Source organism: Pholis gunnellus (genome assembly GCF_910591455.1).
Source record: "Pholis gunnellus genome assembly, chromosome: 20".
Classification (NCBI taxonomy): Eukaryota; Metazoa; Chordata; class Actinopteri; order Perciformes; family Pholidae; genus Pholis; species Pholis gunnellus.
This window is the reverse complement of record NC_136547.1, coordinates 18,375,256-18,395,175: the sequence shown is the minus strand read 5'-3', so window position 1 is coordinate 18,395,175 and position 19,920 is coordinate 18,375,256. Positions and strand designations below refer to the sequence as shown.

The 19,920-nt window shown below is 45.9% G+C and overlaps 1 protein-coding gene across 1 annotated transcript in view; it reads right to left on the bottom strand.

The window, feature by feature from the left end:
* adarb2 (adenosine deaminase RNA specific B2 (inactive)) overlaps positions 1–19,920 on the bottom strand; it is a gene marked incomplete at both ends in the record, with an annotated part of 146,013 nt that overhangs the window by 39,889 nt on the left and 86,204 nt on the right. The window contains 2 exons of the mRNA XM_079181003.1: positions 13,270–14,222; positions 15,131–15,217. Of these exons, the coding sequence (XP_079037129.1) occupies positions 13,270–14,222; positions 15,131–15,217 (1,040 nt within the window). The remainder of the gene's footprint in view (positions 1–13,269; positions 14,223–15,130; positions 15,218–19,920) is intronic.

Here is a 19,920-nt window from a genome sequence, read left to right as displayed (position 1 = left end):
CAGATTTAAATTCTGTTTATAACTGTTTTTTTGTTTCCAGTCAATCCTGTTATAGATTTTTAGCATAGCTGAATGGGAAAATAAACACAAATATGTTAAACTACGCAGCTGGAGAAAGCTGCTGGTTTGCTTTCACTTCAATCCTGATGCTAGCCATCTGGCATACCGGGACAAATAAGAAGATGTTTAATTATTTTGGCTGATAAATTCTGGCTGGCTGGTCAATTTTTTTTACCGGCTACCTTGGCTGGTAAGCTATATCTGTTAAGTTTCCCATAATGGCTTGGACGTAAAAAATAAATTTGGCCATTTAGCAAGCCTATTGGCATAGCGGTATATTCTGACATCAGAATAAACTATAAAACACATATTTTATGATGTTTGTTGGAGGGTGTGTATAAAATGTAGGGGGCCCAAATGAAGAGTCTATGACTAATATATGAGGAAAAACAGGACCATAATAGCTGTAATAATATATGTTTAAGAATAGTGTGCAAGCAATGAGGAGAATCACATGAAAATACATTTAAAGTGACTATAAAGAAGAATTTGAGAGTTGTTGTAAAAAAGAATACAAATCGCTCATTTGGCCATTGTGCATGCACTTTTGAGTCAGTGAAAGCTTTTGATGATGAATGTTGTATCGTTTGGATGCTGTTCGCTTTTGTATCCGTCTATATCCTTAAAAGTATCCATATTGGTTTGGACCCTGAGCCTTCATGCAGGCTTAGGCCTTGTTGTGAACCAGTGAGATGTTTAACGTGGAACATTCAATTCACTGATTGCCATATTTCATGCTCCTTTGTGGGGTGACAAAGTTCACCTTTGGGGTCAAATGACAACCTCTCAAATCCCCCCACGACAAACTGAATGCATGGATGTCAGACTCCACACGCAGCCGGTCAGCTGACATTTTGGAGATATGAGGTTTTCTCCCCACAAGAGAGACGTTTGCACTGCAGATCGCTATAAGTTTACACCTGCCCTTTGGAGACTATAGCTGCTTTTATTTCTGCTACTGACAAATGTGGCTTCTAACAAACATCCCCTGACAGAAGAGGCTTTAAACATGAGCATGATCCCTCTCACCGCCGCGTACACACACACACACACACACACACACACAGCCTTCTCGACACAATATAATATGCACTTCACAGCCCGCGGATGAAATGAATGCAAACAACCACGTGAGAGAGGCTTTTGAGCGTGCCGGAGAAATCAGTCTGTGGCCCCTGCTCTTTTAACATTTGCTAAAAATCCATCACGTGGCGTTTGCAGAGTAGGCAGAACCCCAGATAGACTGTAACAAATGCACATGCTCCATTTTGTCACCTTTTCTTTCCTTTCTGCCAAACCTTTCGAGTGCGCACACACACACACACACACACACACACACACACGCTTCATAAGCCCCTGCAGAAGGCCAGTGGAGAGAGCAGGAGAGGCGTGACAATAGACTGAAAGGAGAGTCAATATCAAACCGAGTAGCAAAAGAAAGGCGAAGAACACTATACCTCTGGTGTGCGTACGTGCGTGCATGTTGTACTTTTACTTGAATGCTCGTCAAGCTACGAAGCATTTGCACAGGAAATCTCCCACGCCGTTCGCCTTCACCGGTGCTCACACGGTGCATGCCGTCGCTATGTGAGAGAGCGAGCCGAAAGACGACAAAAGAAACAGACAAATAAGGGGGTTCGCCTTAAGAAAGGGGAGATCGTCGGCTCTCCACACTCACAATCTGTGGACGCATCTTTCTTTAACCGCTTTGATAACAGCAGCGAGTGAGAGCACTGAATGTCAGCTCTGTTTGTGTGAAGGAGCTGCCACATCGAAACAAGCCGGAGCTCTAAAAGTCTTTCTGCAAAGTGGTTTCGAGAGGAAGCTGCTCGACTTTTAGGGTTGTTGTAGAGAAGAGAAAAGAAGAGAAAGCACAAGTGGGAGAAATTGACGAAAGGAGAAAAGGGAGAAAGGGTAGAGTGCACTGTGCATATATACAGTATACTATATATATATATATATATATATATATGTCTAAGGCATGTGTGCTCATTCATACCACTATGAGAACTACCTGCTTGTGGGCGATTGAGAAGACTGACATGAGGCAGTGCAGCACGTCACAATGCTGAACACTGACATTTTCTCGTAGCAGGTAAAACAATGCAGGAGACCAAGCGCTTAGAAACAACCCACCTGAAGAAGCCATGAGATGAGAACACTGACACCAACATGATCCGTGTTCCTCTGGCAGATGGTTGGTTCTTGTCCTGTCACATGCATTCTTCATGTTTTATCTAGTTTAGAGTTGCAGTTAAAATACTTTATTGTATTCATGAAATCAAACCCAGTTGTGATACTATTAACGGTCAGCTATTTTCTGCAACAGCCGTTCGATATATTGACGTTCTGTGACGATCTTTTTGTTTTTAAGTTGTCTACAATCACAGGAAACAATGCTTATGTGTAATCCAGCGTTGATCCAGTTCTATGGAAACATTGAAAATCACCACATGGTTTTCACAGGAAAGCGTCACTACGCTAACACCTGACTAACCTTTATCATTATTATTTTTTAAAGTCAGTTTATTTTGCAAATGGCTCTCACCTTCTCCGCAACATCCGATGTTGCGTATACCTCATAACTACATAGGAACCTGTTCTGGAGGGTGAAAAGTGACACTAAAAGCATCCTCACACAAAAGCATGTTACGTCAAACACCGCTGCCGTGTTTTAAGATGAATCTACTTCCGTTAATGTAAAACTCTCCTTGTCGACCGGTGACCGCGGTGTTTCATTTCTCCATCAGCAGGAGCAGTGCTAGTTCATCATCCCGCACAGGAGAGTCCAAAACGGGGGCCCTGAAAAATTCAGCCGGGGACGCCGAGACAGGAAACAGGGCAGCGGGAATGGATTTGTCATGTACCTGCTGACGCGCAACCAGGTGCTAAAGCGACGGCAGAAATGCATTCAAAGGCGTTGCGTCCTGCACCGGCAGTTCAAGTTTGACACAACCGTGAGGACGACTCTGCCTCACATTAGTAATTCATCATCTTTTTATCCAAATGTGACGGATAAGTACAGCGAGCCGGGGTCAAACATTTCTTAGTCTAAAAGCTTAAAAGTCACCGGGAACGAAAAACTTTTCCTTTCAGGCTCAGACTAAAGCATATCATAACTATTCATGCTGTGAGCCGCATATTTTCTTCTTTTTTTTCCCCCCTCCATATAACTAAATCTGTCAAAGCTTTATCACTCGCTCTGTGAAGCCAATCGAACGGCTAATCAGCCCATCTACCCAGGTGACTTTGTTCTAAAGTTCACGCTGCTGCGATATCTCGCAGCCGTACGCAAGGAGCCCACCTCCGTGATCGCGTGGATGATTGGTACAAATGCTCTAAGGGCATGATTCGCTCTCGCCTTCCAGGATGGCTCCTATTTGATCCGCTAAGTGCTCTGCGAGGAGACGGCGTCGGGCGAAGATATTAGACTGGCGGCGGCGCTCCCTGCCTGTCATCCCATCTGCATGCAGGGTTCAGCACTTCCTGCATCGGAGAGGGAGGGAGGGAGGGGGGGAGACAAAGGTCGCCCCGGAAACATCCCCTCTGTGACAATGACAACAGAGACGTTATTAACAGGCAGCTCCGGGTCCGCCTCTCAAATCTAGAGGTGACGCCTGTGACCCGAATCAGTAATTCTGGGAGCAATTGTTACAAAAAAAAAATAAAAAAAATAAAAAGCTGATAAGAGAAGAGAAAGTAAGAAGTTCAGTAAGAGTTCAGCTGCATCTATGTTGTGCATTCACACTCATCTAATTTGGCAGGGCTCAGCTATTGCGAAAGGGAACTCGGGCAAGGGGAAACGCTGCTGCACGGAATGAATACTATGAAATACTGCGCATATTTCCCTGCAACTTTACACACACACACACACACACACACACACAAGCCTTAATGCATTTACTGAATATGCGGGGAGAACCCTAACAGGGGGGGGGGAGCCATCATGTAAACATTATGCGTTCCATATATGACCTCTGTGTTTCCTCTCATTGCCCGGTGGGAAAACATAACAATACATGGAGATGTAGAAGGGGCTCCATCCATAACCCAACGGACAGTGGTTCCAGGCACAGCGCGGGCCTTAACTAGCTGGCTGTTGTATACTCATGGGCAGGCAGGTTGAAATATGAGGGCTGAGGACACGAGGTCTTCCCAGAATGCTAAACTCTCTCTCTCTCTCTCTCTCCCCCCGCCTCTATATCTCTCTCTCTCTCTCTCTCTCCCCCTCCCGCTGTGCCCCGCAACCAATCTGACGCCTAATTAATCCTGAAGGTCTTTTGTTCCGCTGAGGTTTTTCCTCTCTTTCCCGCCACTGCACTCCATCCATCCTCACCTCCCCTCACCCCCACTGCCTGCCTCTCATCCCTCCCCCTGCCAGCTTTTTTTCGCCACACACCTAAACACACACTCTCCCTCTCTCTCATACATACACGTTATTCCAGCCTCTCCCATTTCCTCCCCCCCCCAAGGGAGGCACGGCACAGTCCCAGAGAGCAGAACGAGGGTAACAGATGTTTTGGGGTAATTTAATCCAGACAAAAATGTACGACTGTCATTACGTTTATTCCCATTGTTCTACTAATTATGGTCACATGAGACTTTTTCATGGTTTTCACTATGCAAAAGCGTGGACCCAGTGGAGACAATAAGCAGCAGCATAAGGCAAAGATGTTTACTGCGACCTTAACTGGCATTTTGGGCTGGATGAGAGGCCGATACCGCTCTCACGTCTGTACACAGCCAGACAGATAGTTAGCTTAGCTTGGCGTTAAGACCGGAAAACAAGAGCAAACAGCTAGCCTGGCTCTGACCAAACTACAAAACCAAAAAATGTGTACAAAAAAACACACAAAGTGTAAAAAGGGGGCTCTCCTGGGCCAGACTATTTTTTTTAGCTGGAGCAGTTGCCAGGTAACCAGGTCCTCCTTAAAGTACATTGTGTTTCTCAGCATCTTTCTGTGTCGTCGATAAGTTATTTCACTCCGGTTGATGCACTGACAGAGGATGTGTTTTTCCAGATGTGATGGAAAAAGAAACTTGTTTGTATCAATACAGGTGTTACCAGACTGATGTACATATAGGTAATTTAACTTAAAAAACACACACCCTGGCTCGTGTTCCATCACGCAGCCAAGCGGAGCATGTCAGCAACACAAGCCGTGTTGCCTCAGCTATAGAAGCGAGGGGAGGGAAAACCCTCGGGAGGACATCCACAGAGGTTTGGGAGGCCCTGAGGGACCAAGTGATCAGCCAGGCATGTGAGTGGGTGGAGAGGGATGTGTGTCAACGTCTGAGCAGCAGAACAGGACCGATGTTTGGGACATTTTGTTTTGAGGATTATAAAATGGTCTCATGGCTGATGATGACTCATCAACACCATATTTGTAGACTAATTGCGATAGTCTAGATGAACTGATTTATGACCAGAAGGCAAGCTGTTATAATATTTAAAGAAATATGTGTAATTGGAAATGGGATAATGGATTTTTCACTTCCACCCCCTTTTGTCTGTCTCACCATATCAAAACATTTCTACATTGTTGGCTGTAGTGAACATTTTAGAGCCACAAAGTTATTTGTGGCTCTAAAGAGAAAACGATAACATCAATCATTAACAATCCACTTACTAGAATAAAAATAAATAATATCGACAAAAACTGCTTTGTTCTCAGGCCACCTTCTCTCGTGGAGTCTGCTGCATGACTGATGTTCATCTAAAATACAGGAAGCAATGAACAGCTTTTTTTCAACCAAACAGATCCAGGAACCATGGAACCAAATTAAGAGTCTGTTTTCTGCATTCATATTTGTGTTTCCGCCCGCAACCGCAGAACCATAAAGTTTAGACACATTAGAGCAATAACACATAAAAAAAAAATAAAATGACAGCTGCTTTTGAATATAACATTTCAAAAGCAGCTGTTGTTTTTTTCTTTCTCTTCTCTAATGTGTTTGAGAAAGTACTTAAAATACTACACGCAGAGGTGGGAAAAAAGAGACGGAGAACTCCAAAGCCCTGACAGATTCCGCTCTGATATTTCCCGTACGATGAGGGAATACTCGGGACTTTTTCGTCACCCAAAAACTCATCGTACAGGAACTGAATTTAGTCGCTGGCACCTCCGGTTGTAATGCAGAAGTGAGTTTTTCAAAAGATTCTTGGTCCCCTGGGGACGATCCTGTGGTGGAAAAACCTTAAAGAGACTTTCAGTCCTCTGAGCCAGAATGCCAAGAGAGAGGTGCAAATATGTGATATCAGCCACTGCCAAGTGTCAGCTAACGCTAATATGATCAACATCACACAGTTATGCGTCTGCTTAATCTATCAATACGACACGGTTCCTTTCCTCCTTTAAGTCTACAATATCAATTCTAATATTCATGGTGTAAATATTGGTCTTCTCCCCAATAAGAGCAGAGCAGATGGATAACGGAGGATATTGAGGATAACATGGTTGCAGCGTGCGTGTTAAGTAAAACAGTCCTATGGAGCCACATCTGTTGATCTGTACGTCAGCGAGTCGGCTTCGTGAACGATCTGATCTCCCAGCTGTGATGCGTGCTGATTTGGGGCGTCCAGCGTGTATGACAGAACGGTCCATTGCTCCAGGCTGGAAGGTCATTTAAAGGCCAGACATCCAGACCTCTCCTCCTCCTCCTCCTCCTCCTCCTCCGCCTCGCCGCTCTCCTGCCTGAGAGCCGGAGATAAACCTACACATGCCAGCCACACAGGACCAATAGTCGTGATTTATCGGAAGCCATTTGGTACCTGAACGCCTATGAAATTGTAATGAACTTGATTATGCTTTTAATGAAGTGTGAGAGGCTCTTCAGAAACGATTATAGCCGCGCTCCGGCTCATGGCTAGAAGGCTGTGGAGGGGGGGAGGAGGCGTTAGAGAGAAGGAAGGAGAGGGAGGAATGGAGGACTGTTATGAACAATGGAGACGGTGTAGGATACTGTATGGCGAGCAGAGGAGCCGACAGGAGCGCCTCGCTCCTTTGGAACAGATTACAGGGGCGTTTCACTGTGTATCCGAGGTGACTTGACCCGACCAACCCCCATTTCTGTTCCTCCCTGCGAAGGGATTTTCCCTCAAAGCTGCATGCTGACGCGGTACATTACATTCAACAGCCTGCCGCCTCATAGGTCATATTTTGCATACATATTAGACAGTTGAGGAGGATTCTAACCTTTCCGTGTACAGGGTTGCTCCCGTTCAGACGGGGGAGACATCATTGTTCAGTAATTTCACACCCAAATCTCCACTGTCCCATGCTGCTTCCTCTTTAAATACCACATGATGAGGTAAGTGGCTGCTGAAAGGGCACACTGACAGTCCAGGAGCAAACAGTGGCTTTTTTGCTCCAATTATTATTGTACGCTAAGTGACAAATTGTAATGAGATACGTTATGGATGCACAGAAGGAATTCCCTTATCGCTCTCATTTACAAAAGGTCAAAGAACCAGATTAGTTAAAAAAATAAAGCAACAACTACTGGTGATCGTTGACTTAAACAATTACATCGACTATCATATATATAGTCTCTGTATGAGCGCACAACTATTGTAAGTCCGGTGGATCAAAGTTGAACCAGGATGTTAAAAAAAAACGGCCGATTTCAGTGGTCGACTCACGCTACGCTACGTTTTTTCTTCCAAATTAATTTAGCTTAAACCTTGAGGTTTGTTTCAAACCTGTACAACTATTTGCGCAGCTTAATCTTCACGTTCTCCGATCTCAGCAATACCCGTAGTGAGTACAATGTAATTATTATTGATAAACACAAACCCAGGAGCATCCTTTTACCATCTAAAATACCAATCTATCAAATATTCAACTGCAAGAGGAATCTTAAATAGACTGACTCAGAAAGCGCAGATGAATGCAGATGTTTCATCAGTCAATTTGCGCTGCACCACTTATGGCGACGATCGCAGCTGAACCTGCGGGTACAGTGTGCCGCGGTAGCTGTCACTTCGTGTGTATCCGTCGCTGTCACCGTCTACATGCTGAGGCTGTAACACTGTCTGCAAGGTCTCCGAAGCTGTTAATCAACTCCTCTCTAATGTGTTGTTCACACCTTCTCCCTCTCCCGACTTGGTGGATTTCTATCTTAGACAGGGGCGCTTGGCTGGGCGATCGCTGTCGCTAATTTGTTGTGGCAATATTAATTAATGATCAGCCTGTCACAGCTGTTTATATTGAGACAGATTAGAAGTGGGAGAGATTAGACAAAGAAAACAATCTGCGAGCGGCTCAGCGGGCTGACAGGGGTCACCTTCACGTGTCTGAAATCATATTCAATTTGCCGAAGCGGAGGCGGGGAAAATTACTCCACTTGACCAGCCTCGTATCCTTCTCTATCTGTGTTGGTTCACGTTTGGAGATAACTAAATCAATTCATTTTGCGCCGCAATAAACTAAAAGACAATTTACAGTCGCATTTGATCCCTGCTGATATGATGAGAAATTAAAATGCTCTGGTGTGTTTCATATGTTTGTATTACCCACAACACGAACACGCTGGCTTCTTTTTTTTTAATGCTTTCTCCCATTAACCCCGATCTTCCTTCAGCTCCGCCACCGTGGATTAAGGTCCATCTGAAGAGGGACATGTGCTCGGCGTAGTGCGGCGTCCTGACCGCTGACCCCCCCGGTGCCGTCCTTTCCACGTGGACCAGCTGACTCTGTGCCGGCCCACCGCCGGCACACAAGTCTCAGTTGACTTGGCAACAACGCATTGTGACGGCGAGGGGAGATTAAGTGGCCAATCAAGGAACGAACAGTGGGGTAATGATTCCACTTGGTGAAATGGGTGTCGGGATTACTGCTGCACTTTCTCACTTCGCTGTGCAGGCTTTAATAGGGCAAAGACATTTCCCGCTAACTAGAGTGCCACGGGCACGATTCAAGAACAGCTTCCTGCTCACCGACTAATAATGAAGACGGAGGGTGCTTTCACACCTGTGGTTCGGTTCATTTGGTCCGAACCAAGGGAGGAAAGAAAATGATACATTGTTGCGTTTCAGTTCTGGTCCGGGTTCCTCTTCGCACGGCCTTATTACAAACCAACCGAGGAGAGTAAACATTCATACAAACTGACATGCAACGTGTTGACGAGACAGTTTTGGCGATTGTCGTCCTGCATCATCAGAAATAACTGATTTGAAGCATTCTAAGTATTATTAGAATGCAAATCGACCGCGTGTTCTGAATAATGACTGAACGGGTAGAGACGGGCCTGTGCAAATTCCCCTCTGCATGAGGCGCATGTGGCACCTTGTACATGATTCAAGGGCCTATTACTGTGGGATTGCTGTCACACACTTTTTAAAAGGACTTAATGAACTGACAAAGTGCACACATTTGGATACAAGCGCAGCAGTTTTACAGCTTTTGATCTACTAATCAAAGAAATGATTTGCATTTGTGTTGACTTGCATAAAAAGGTTATATACATGACCTCATACAGATACATTTTAAGGTTGTGTCATGAACAGACTTCACGATGAGCAGATAGATTTATTAGTCGTTGAGCTTTTGAAAATGTGCTAAAAACTCATATCTGCTATCATAAAATCGTGTGGTTTGTTCGCTTTCCTACCACAAAGGAACCGCTCCAGAGTCCGCTTGGAAGCGGCTCGAGACCTCCTTTTCAAGCCGCCTCGGTCCAAGACCGAATGGGTTGTTAGTCCGCACCGCGGTCCGATTGGCAGCTTTCACGCCAGCCTTAACGCACCGGACTAACCAATCAAACTAACCGGAGTTTGTTTAAACTGGATGTGCTGTTGAGCAAGGCAGTAAACTCCCTATGGCACTAAGGTCCCCGTAAAGCGATTTTTTTTCCCCAGCTGAAAACACCCGGCGCTCTTCTGATAACGCCCAGCTGGGAGCGCTTGAAAGCACTTTTGAGGCACGGAGTTATTTTGTCACGGCTCTAGCTGTCGCTCCGGTTGAAAGGAAGGCTGACGCACGAAGGGAGAGAGGACGGACATGCCGGTCTGACAGGGTTCATGAGTTTTTGTGGGCCATCGTTTTTCATCGGTTCAGATTCAGATTAACTTTATCATCCCACAGGGGGGATATTTGATCGGTCCAGCGCTCCAGAAAACATAAAGTCCACAGTAAAAGCAATAGCATTACATACACAATAAGAAGCTTTACGTACGCAGAGTAGAACCTTTGATCGAGTCTTTGTGGTGCGTATGGTCGACTGTGGCTCAGTGGTAGAGCGGGGTCGTCCTTCAATCAGAGGATCGGCGGTTCGATCCCCAGCTTAACTAGTCCATGTGTCCTTGGGCAAGACGCTTAACCCCAAATCAGCTGTGCATGCAGGTGTATGAATGGGTATGAATGTTAGTTAGAGTCCTGATGGGGAGGTGGCACCTTGCATGGATACCTCCCTGCCATCAGTGTATGAATGGGTGTGAATGGGTGAATGATGACATGTAGTGTTTTAGGACTTTGAGTGGTCAGAAGACTAGAAAAGCGCGATACAAGTACAGTTCATTTACCATTTAGCCCGTCTGTCCCGGCTAAAAGAAAAGTGACAAAGACGAGCGCAGCATTTAACGCACGGTTGAACATTTTTCAGCGCAAAACGTGCAAAATAGATGCTCAGCGATGCTCATCGCAAAAGAATTAACAGAAAATAATACACCTGGCCATAAAACGTCTTGTTGGACACAGCCCTAGGAGAGCTGCTTAATGTAGCTGACTGTGGTTGTACTGGGCCTATCACTCAGCTATGAATAAGTAGGGTGAAGTCAGTGTAGGGCAAGATATCTCTGCAGAATGCATTCTCATTTGATTTCCCTGGATAAATAAAGGTTAAATGAAGGAAACCAAAAATTAAAGCCCTTGCTGGAAGATAAATAGCTCTTTAATGTCAAGCACACTGCTGCCCGATGCCTCATTTCTGAAACGACTGTTAAAAGTCAATTCCCATAGACATGAGCGTAGGAGGCATAGAGGAAAGTATAGGCTGTATTATTGCAGGGGAATATAAGTCTATTGCATTGTGTGGATGTGCACTAGTATGCTTGTCTTGTCACTCTCGCTGTATTATTCCTTAGTATGTATGTGAAGCAGAATACACCACCATGCAGTTCCCGAGAGTTTAAATATTTCATTGGGGGGTTGAATTCTCAAGCTACCAGTCATCCTGTTCAGCTAAGTTTGAAGGACTCCTCATCCTTATGTTCCAATCTGTTGAGTTAATGCAATATCCTCATACTACTTCCATTGTCCTCCATCGATATACAGTGTTCAAGTGTTGAACCCTTCTTCTTCTCTGCGTCCCCACGTATTCTTACAAGGAGGATTGCAAAGAGGTTCGGCCTCACAGGTAAAACCTTAAAATAAGGATAATAAGGATTTTGGGGATAAAACGTATATCTTTTTTTAATTATAAGGCCATGACACAAAAAATATACTCATACATCATATGTATAACTTAATAGTGTCATGGAAATTGTCGATAAAACCATATACTTCTAAGGGCGATGCTCTATACTGTATAGGCTTAATTTCTTCTCAACAAAGCTTTATCCTGCAACAGGTACAGCCAGAGGGAATTCTGGGAAAAGAGAACGGAGCAATGTGGCACACATAATCTGGCAAACCAGCATAACATTTGCATTACTCTCAGGCTACAGCTGGCAACCACCCCCGCACTACGCTTCACATCTGCAGTGTAGTCAACCACTGCCCATGCAATCAGTGCTTGGCAGGAGAGGTTGGCTCACGTGTGAACATAGCGCGCACGTGTGTGTGTGTGTGTGTGTGTGAGCTGGAGGGTGTTTCGCACTGACATTACGCAACAGTTCAGACATGTAACCCATCATATCCACCCACACATGTTTATTTCGCACACGTATGCACGCACGCATACATGTTGTTTGTGCGCTTTTGTCCTTTACCGGTGAAAATAAAGCAGACGGCACGGCTGACTTTCAAGAAATTTCCACAAGCGAGTGCTTTCTGGAACTAAACGGGTGCGGCAAATCCTCTTAAAATCCTTTTAGACACCGTGGCAACCAGGGAGAAAAAGGGAGAGGAAAAAAAAGAAAGTTTCTCCCAGGCAAATGTGCAGGTTTGTTGGGTTGATGTCGTGCTCTGGGGAAGGACACCCTCGCCAGTCTATTTCTTCAAGGCTGGAAGAAGAACGTTGATACGACACGTTACCCTGCGGGATGCGCGGGAGCACAATATGGCGACAGAAGGCTTCAAGGAAAGACTTTGGGGAAAGGACGCTTTGGATGTGCACTGTACGGATCGGCTTAATTCTTTTCCATTCGAGGCTTCAAGACTGTGGTGCACATTTCTTTTGTGTCATATTAGGACAGTGGAGGTTTTACAAATTTAGATTTCAGCTGCCATCATGCCAGTGACCTGGTCAGGTTAGATATCTTCTCTATGCAGACAATAGTAAACAACCAAACTCAGTGTGACTATCTAGTCAGGGCAGTTTCACGTTTCCGATGAAATTCTTCTGCTGGAATGAAGTTTTAAATGTCTGTCAACAAGTGCCAGCCAATCCAGCCACTATGTCTTTAGGCTCTCCAATTTCCTCAAGTTTCTCAAAAACTAGTTTCCTGGCTCTGATTGCTATTTACATATTTGGGTAAATGAGCATGGGATTGGGCTCGGTGGTTTGTTTGTCGATTTGCTCTTTGCTTTTCTATCTCCTTTGGGCAACAGATTGAATTAATGTTTGTAGACACTGTGATGCCACACATGAGGAAACAGGAGATCTTGCAAAATTGCAAATCTCGCCCAATTACAGCTCTACAAACACATACGAGGAGAAAAAAAAAAAAAAACTAATTTGGGTGGCGATGCAGATTTCTCGTGTCAGAGGCACAAGGACAATAATTAGCTACATTTACAAGCTTTTTGTATTTAAACAGACCAAAAAACACAAGAAACAGGCTTTGCAGAACACACGCACACATATTTGTGATCTGTATTTTCACTATATTTTAGCGTAAATGCCAGCTTGCTTTATCGGTACTGCCAATCTTTCTGCTTTTTTCTTTTTTTTTAGCTCCTATCTTCTTTCCTGCTTAATTACTTGTAGGAGAGTGTTTGGCTTTTCGCTGCGCGCCTGCTGTTTTGGTCATTACAGGCCCCTGTAGGAAGTGGAGGGAGCTGCCAAAGCTTAGCAGAAGACAGGCGCTGGGGATGTGTCTGTACTCACCTGGGGTAAATGAGGGCAGCTCTTCCTGCTGGCTTTGAGGCCTGTCCTCCCCTCGGGGGCCGTCCTGATGTTGAAGAGGGCCTGAAGAGCGCACTGGGCCGCCTGGGTCTTGGCCAGCTTCTTGCTGCGACCGCAGCCCTCAAATATCCGCCCGTCGACGCGCACCGCCATCACGAAGCTGCGCAGCCTCCGGCCCTCGGCTCGCTCCGAAAGGCAGGCGTAGCGCAGGCCCGGGCGGAGCTCATTGAGCATCGCCACGGGACTCTTGGGGGCCTCCGGATCTGGGACAATCCCACCTAGCCTCTGTTGAGCCTGCACCATCAGGTCCAAGGTGTGGCGGAGCAACCGTCCGTGTCTCAGCAGCTCGCTCGACAGCAGCTCGCTCTCCGCTGCCGAGTCGCAGAGCGAGAGGCCGTCGGAGCACGGCGAAGATTCAAACTCCTTGAAGAGCGTGTCAGGGAAGTCCGCCTGATCTGAGGTGAAGTCGGCCGAAGGGTTTGAGATGTTTCCCATGGCCAGGTGGGCCTGAGGAGCGTTGGCGAACTGGACGAAGGACTTGAGGGCCAGCTCGGCGGCCTTCATCTTAGCTTTCTTCTTTGTGGGGCCCGTGCCCTCGAAAGTCAGCCCGTTCACCTCCACGGCGATGGAGAAGACGGGCGCGTGGACCGGGCCCGTCTGAGACACCACGCGGTACTGCAGGCCCGGCCGCAGCTCGTTGAGCTGCACCAAGGCGTTCTTTGGAGCTTCGGACCAGGACAGTTTCTTATAGATCAGGCGGAGTTCACACAAGTGCCCGTTGTTGTCCTCCTCCAGCGGCCGCTTCCTCTTCAGGCCGGAGCCGCCACTTCTCGCAGAGTCGGAGCAGAAGAGCGACTGGCACTCCGCAGATCCAATGGAGCGATCCTCTAAGTTACCAATGTTTCGGTTTTCCTTTACCTCTGCACTGCTGGTGCCTGAAATAAAAAAACAAAAAAAAACAACGTGAAATGCCAAAGTGAAAAAAAGCAACTATTACTGCGTGACACTTGCATTGCATCCTGGGTGAACAAAATGAACCAAGGGAAAGTCTACCAGGCAAAATTGAGCCACTTTATACACAATGAAATGGTAATGAACAAATCTACAATCATCTCCCTGAGCCGAGCCCACTTCATACCGCGAGGCTCCATCATATTTAAGTGTTTTAAAATCCAAACACAAATCCCCTAAAAATGGCGATGTTATCTGCCAAATCAGTCTCGTAATCTGCCTCCAAATTGGTTCTGAATCTGTGTCGTAAGTGGGAACCATTGGCCCCCGTGGCCAATGCAGAGCATCAATCCTATTTGTGATGGGGGTGGGGATCACGTCGAGTGGCAGACATTCCATGAAAGGATAAAATGTCTGTAGCCTGCTTTTATTTCACACTTCTGTCCTCTGCGAGAGCAAAGCCTGAACAGCTGTGATACGCTCTTCAAACCTAGTTACGGGGAAGTGGTGGCGTATTGCATTTCTGATGGGAAATGAACAAAAATGGGCTGTTCAGATCTTGCCACAAGAATGTTAATGGTGGGATGGGGAGGCTGGGATCAAGTGCTGACATTCAGGGCTGGGCTGAGGCAGATTTGTAGATGATAGCGCGCATGCAGGAACGCAAGCACCTATCTCATGACTTATTTATCACACTCAAATCTAATATTCAACAGCTAAAGATAATACAGATTTTAACACACACGCTGACATCCGTGCGTAATAAAAAAACGCCATTTCCCAAATAATTAATTACGTGGGTGACAGACAGATCATTTCCATATTAGGCCCGCCAGCGGGGGAATTAGCGCAGCGCGCCGACAGAGAGAAAGAAAAAGCGGCGGCAGCTTACTTAAACTGTCCTCGTCCTCTGTGCTGCTGGTCCCAGGGCTTATGTACTTGAAGGGGGCGATCAATGCTGACAGCATACTGACTTTCTCTGGAGGAGAGAGAGACAAGAGAAAAGCAGAGTCAACAAGAGGGCAGCGGCGGAGATGTTTTGATAGTTTTATCGATCAAAAGGCGAGAACCACTGTCGGCCCCGTGCACGGGGCGACAGAGCCGAGTGTGCTCACGAGAGGAGGAAGACGCAGACCTACGCACACACACACATGGATGATTTAAAAGAACTCATGAACAGAAATCAAACAAAAGACATGAAGTGAAGTACAATACACACTGGGCCTCTTGCAAGAACAATCTTATCCTAATCCTAAAAGTTTTCACTCGGTGAGGTTTGTGCTCCTTTAAATGTCGGATTCACAAAAACTCTCTTAACTGGACAAAGCCTTTAACATTTGATGACTAACGCCCCTAAAATTGTTACGTTCAGTTACGTTTCATGAGGTCCTGAACAGCTGTTCAATGCTTTTGTCAGAGCAGCTGCTATATCGTCTTAAAGCAGTCATGTGACACAGATATTAGAAGAGAGAATATAGTGTATTATGATTTCAGGTCAAAATAGTGTTTTTTCTTTCCTTTCTCTTTGTGAGCTCTACCACAGGTCTGGATCCCTCGTGAATTCCGTATGTATCAGAGAGAAAATTGGTGAATGTTTCTGTGTCATGATTCAATGGAAAACACAAGTTGTCGTTTCACTTTTATTCATCCGACGGCTGCTCGAGTCATCGACACGAAGCTCCGCCCACGGTCCTGCCCACCGAGTTTTAAATTGACAGTTGATTGCTTTTCATTCATGAAAACCAACAAGCTGCTCTCGGATGGATGCGGAAGATCCATGTCACAGTGAAGAGCGATCCACCGTCAGTGGATACAAAAACCTGAGACGACACACCGAACGCATACATAAAGAGAAAATACGTTTAACAATGTGTATTGTATTTCTCTTTCTGTTTTTTGGTGTAACTGGATTTTATTTGGGCATTGTAAATCTTTCACACACGCACACACACACACACACACGCACACAGTATATCTTCAGTACTAAACTTCCTTTCTTTATCAGGGCTAACTTGTCGACAGTGGCTTTCTCCCGCTCCTCCCCGGGGCCTGCTGCTGTCCAGGTGTGCGTGTTGTTTACAGTATGAAGCCCTATTAGGGCCATCGCTTGGTCTGGTGCACTCCATGCAGTGCTGAGCAGAATTGACAGACCAGTCTGGCTCCTTAATTACCCCCCCCCCCCCCCCCCCCCACACACACACCCCTCTCCCCCCCCCCCCCTCCCCCAACACCAGCTAATGATCAATAAAAGAGAGAGGACCGGGAGAGGCAACGAGAGAACGAGAGAGAAAGAGAGCGAGAGAGAGGAGCTGGAGGTGGACAGACGTAGGGGGAGGTGATGGAGGAGGGGGGAAAGAAAGCGAGAGGAAGAGAATGATCTCGGGTGAGTTTGTGTAGGTGTGCGGGAGGGTAGAGGTCGAGCCCGAGGTCAAGACGCCTTCCAAGCTCCCCGCCGCTCTCCACCACAGTCCTTAATGCTAGATGCTAAATGCTGCATAAACCGAGGGGCACATTACGGTGCAATAAACATGTTTTGATAAGAGTGCGAGGTTGTGAATGAGCTGGACGGCCTTTGCTCTCTCTCTCTCTCTCTCTCTCTCTCTCTCTCTCTCTCTCTCTCTCTCTCTCTGCAGCTCAACAGCACTAGAGGGGCTCAATGAGTCACTCTGACACACATGGATACACTCTAAACACCGAGGCTGGAGCTGGTCCTCGCGGGCCAACATCACAATACAAGCATTTGCATTCTGACCTAATTACGGACTAAAGCCCAACACAAGCAGCAATTTGGCGCTAAACGACTCCCTCGGCCAACAAGGTCATTACCCGGACCATTTTCAAATCAGTCTGTATTGTTTTTAAAGCCCCTGAAGGCCCTTTTTACGCTACCAAACACGGCTGTCTGGTGTGTTTACAAGGGCGGCAAAATTAGAGGTTGTTGGCTCCGTACGGCGCATCTTAACCGGTTCTTGCATTTGTCACGCAAAATGTATACAGTTGTGTTCACATCAAGCACGAAATTGTCGGCAATTAACAAGCGGGAGGTTCACACTGCAGGCTGAAATGTCTGCAATGTATATTTTGGGGGGGGGGGGGGGGGGGGGGGGCGAAAACCCGCCACTCAACAGCTTCTCCCATGTCAAAGGGCCCCGGATGCACGCAAGTGTGTACAATATTATGAGCATGAGCAAATTCATTCCCCTTAGAGAACAAACTGAGGCTGTCAACGCGCAACTCTACAGGTGTGTAGAGCCCACAAGCAGACGCCAGCAGTCGGACATTTTAATCGATCTCCTTTACTGTCTTCGTGAGAATAAAGATCCGAGAAGAGATACAACAGAAATCAGTAAGACCTTCACAAAAAAACTATCTTTCACACTAAATTCAATAAGTGGCAGGTTTTTCAACATCTGGTAAACCAAATTTGACCAGAAAGGTTTTATCATTTTTTCGCTGTGATGATAAGTATTTTGTTTGTTGGCTCAAAGTATGTCGAGTTGGCCCCGATGCTACCTCTTGCCTTTTGAACCTACCAGAGAAAACTGCTACTGTACTTAAGCCTCTCTTTCTATCGAGTGCTGATGTGAATGAATGTACCGTCAGGTCAGAAGGTTTCCAAGAGGTAGACAAGGCTAAGGCTCCATTTACACCCGGCATTAACATGGGATGTGTATCCGTATGAGGATAAACAAAAACGAACGCAAGGTGCAAACGCATGCAGGACGCAATGTGACCGCAGAGTTAGATCCACCAAAACCTAGAAGTGATCTGGATGATCACTGTAGAATCAGGTCTTAACCCGGCGTGAATGCAGTTTGCTCAGCATCTAATTCTTTGCCGTCCCTAAATTTTCTGCAGACTACAAACTACAGGCTTTTTCTTTCTGTCAATGGTTGTTTATGTGAAACGTTGCCACAACGTTACTTCAGGGAAGCAGGAGGATTTTTTTCAGTTTCGTTGCTTCTCCGTCATCTCCGAACTCCGGGAGAGTGGCCACGGTGTCTCGAACAGAACAAACAGTGTCGCAGCAGGCTACAGGTAAGCCGTAGAATCACTGATCCTGCTTTTGACTTTAAAGCTTATTTCGACCGATTTCTTTGCGCATTTGAACATTTTTGCGGGTACTCGGCCATCAAACAAAGTGTTGACCTGACGGTAGCGGCCAGGTGAATAAGTTAAGGGATAACCAAGGTTATTACAGTTCACATCCGTCTGGGAAACATGAATGTCTGCGCATAATTTCATAGCAATTAATTCAATAGTTATTACCCCTCCTCCTTAAAAGGCCAATGATCTAAAAGAGGAAACTAATTCTATGCACTTGCTCCAGTGTTAGGCACATCGCCGGGCTGCATAAAAGCCTCAATAGAGCCCTTTCATTCTGTATTCAGAGCGGTTCTTATAAGTTCACAGTCAGAACAGAGCGTTTCTGTATAGAGCTCTTCAGGTCTGCATAATTTCAAAGCGACAAAAAAAAACAAAAAAACAATCCTTTTCACTTTCAATGAGACCGCAGTTCATTTCAAATGTCTCAGGAAGTGGTTCTATTGAGTAGAAAATATCATCGCGCTTTCAATAACTCGGATGCTGAATCAACTGCGCAGTGGTAAGCGGTGCAGTTTAGAGGTCATCCTCCAAATGCCACCTCTGATCGGTTTTTGATAGCTTTATGAAGCGCCGGCACAAACACACTTCACTCTGATTTATGGGCGAGCTGTGTGTGTAACGTCAGAGGCAGTTTGTGTTCGGAGTTTACGGTTTGTGTAGCGCGGCTGGTTTTCTCCAAAGAGAGACGCGGCGTATTTTCAGCCTTTTATGAATGAAGTAGTCCTCCATAATGCCAACGCCCCGTTGGAAATAGTTATGTAATTTGATACTAATTAAAGGATGAACACAGATTTCATTTAAACCCAAGCTAATATTCATGGTTTAACTGAATTTAACTGACTTAAGAGGACGTTCATATTTTTGGTGTCGAACTGAGCTACCGTGCACTGCATAGTCTCTGTAGGTTATTAGGAATTAATTGGAAGTAATTAAGTGGAAATGTAGCAATTTAAACTGTTTCTATTTCCTATATTTAGTAGCAGGATAGGATGAAAATAACGATGTCCTTCAATAAAAAGATATGGATTTTATCTTTAATTCTTCTTCGTCTTTTTTAGGTGATTTCGTTGTTTTAAAAGTGGAAAAATGGAATAACCCCAACCCAGTGACCTCACATGACATCATTTTATTTGGGGCTAGTAAGTTGAATTTACAATGGCCTCTGTCAAAGCTGGGAGGAAAGAACCCAGCCTGGTGCCAAAGTTCGTCAAACCCACCGATCACCGGGCGCCGGTGTGGACACCGTTACCTTACGCGCCCTTCACGGTATCTGTCATCCATCCCTTCTTATTCTCCAGCCAGCCGAACGGGACGAGACAATGCATGCCAATAGTCTCCATCCCCCACTGCACCAGGACACGGCGAGAGGAGAGAGGAGAGGACGCTCGGACTCATTTGTTTCCAGCGCACAAAAGGCGGGGGGAAGGCAGCGCAGAGCCAGGTTAGATAGGGAGAGCCTTGGCAGATGGCCATGCACTCCCGATAGTGACAACGCTGGCGACGGTGTCCATTCAAAATGAGCCGGAGAAGAGAATCTCTCTCTCCTTGCACTTCCTGTATCAGTTCTGAGGAGAA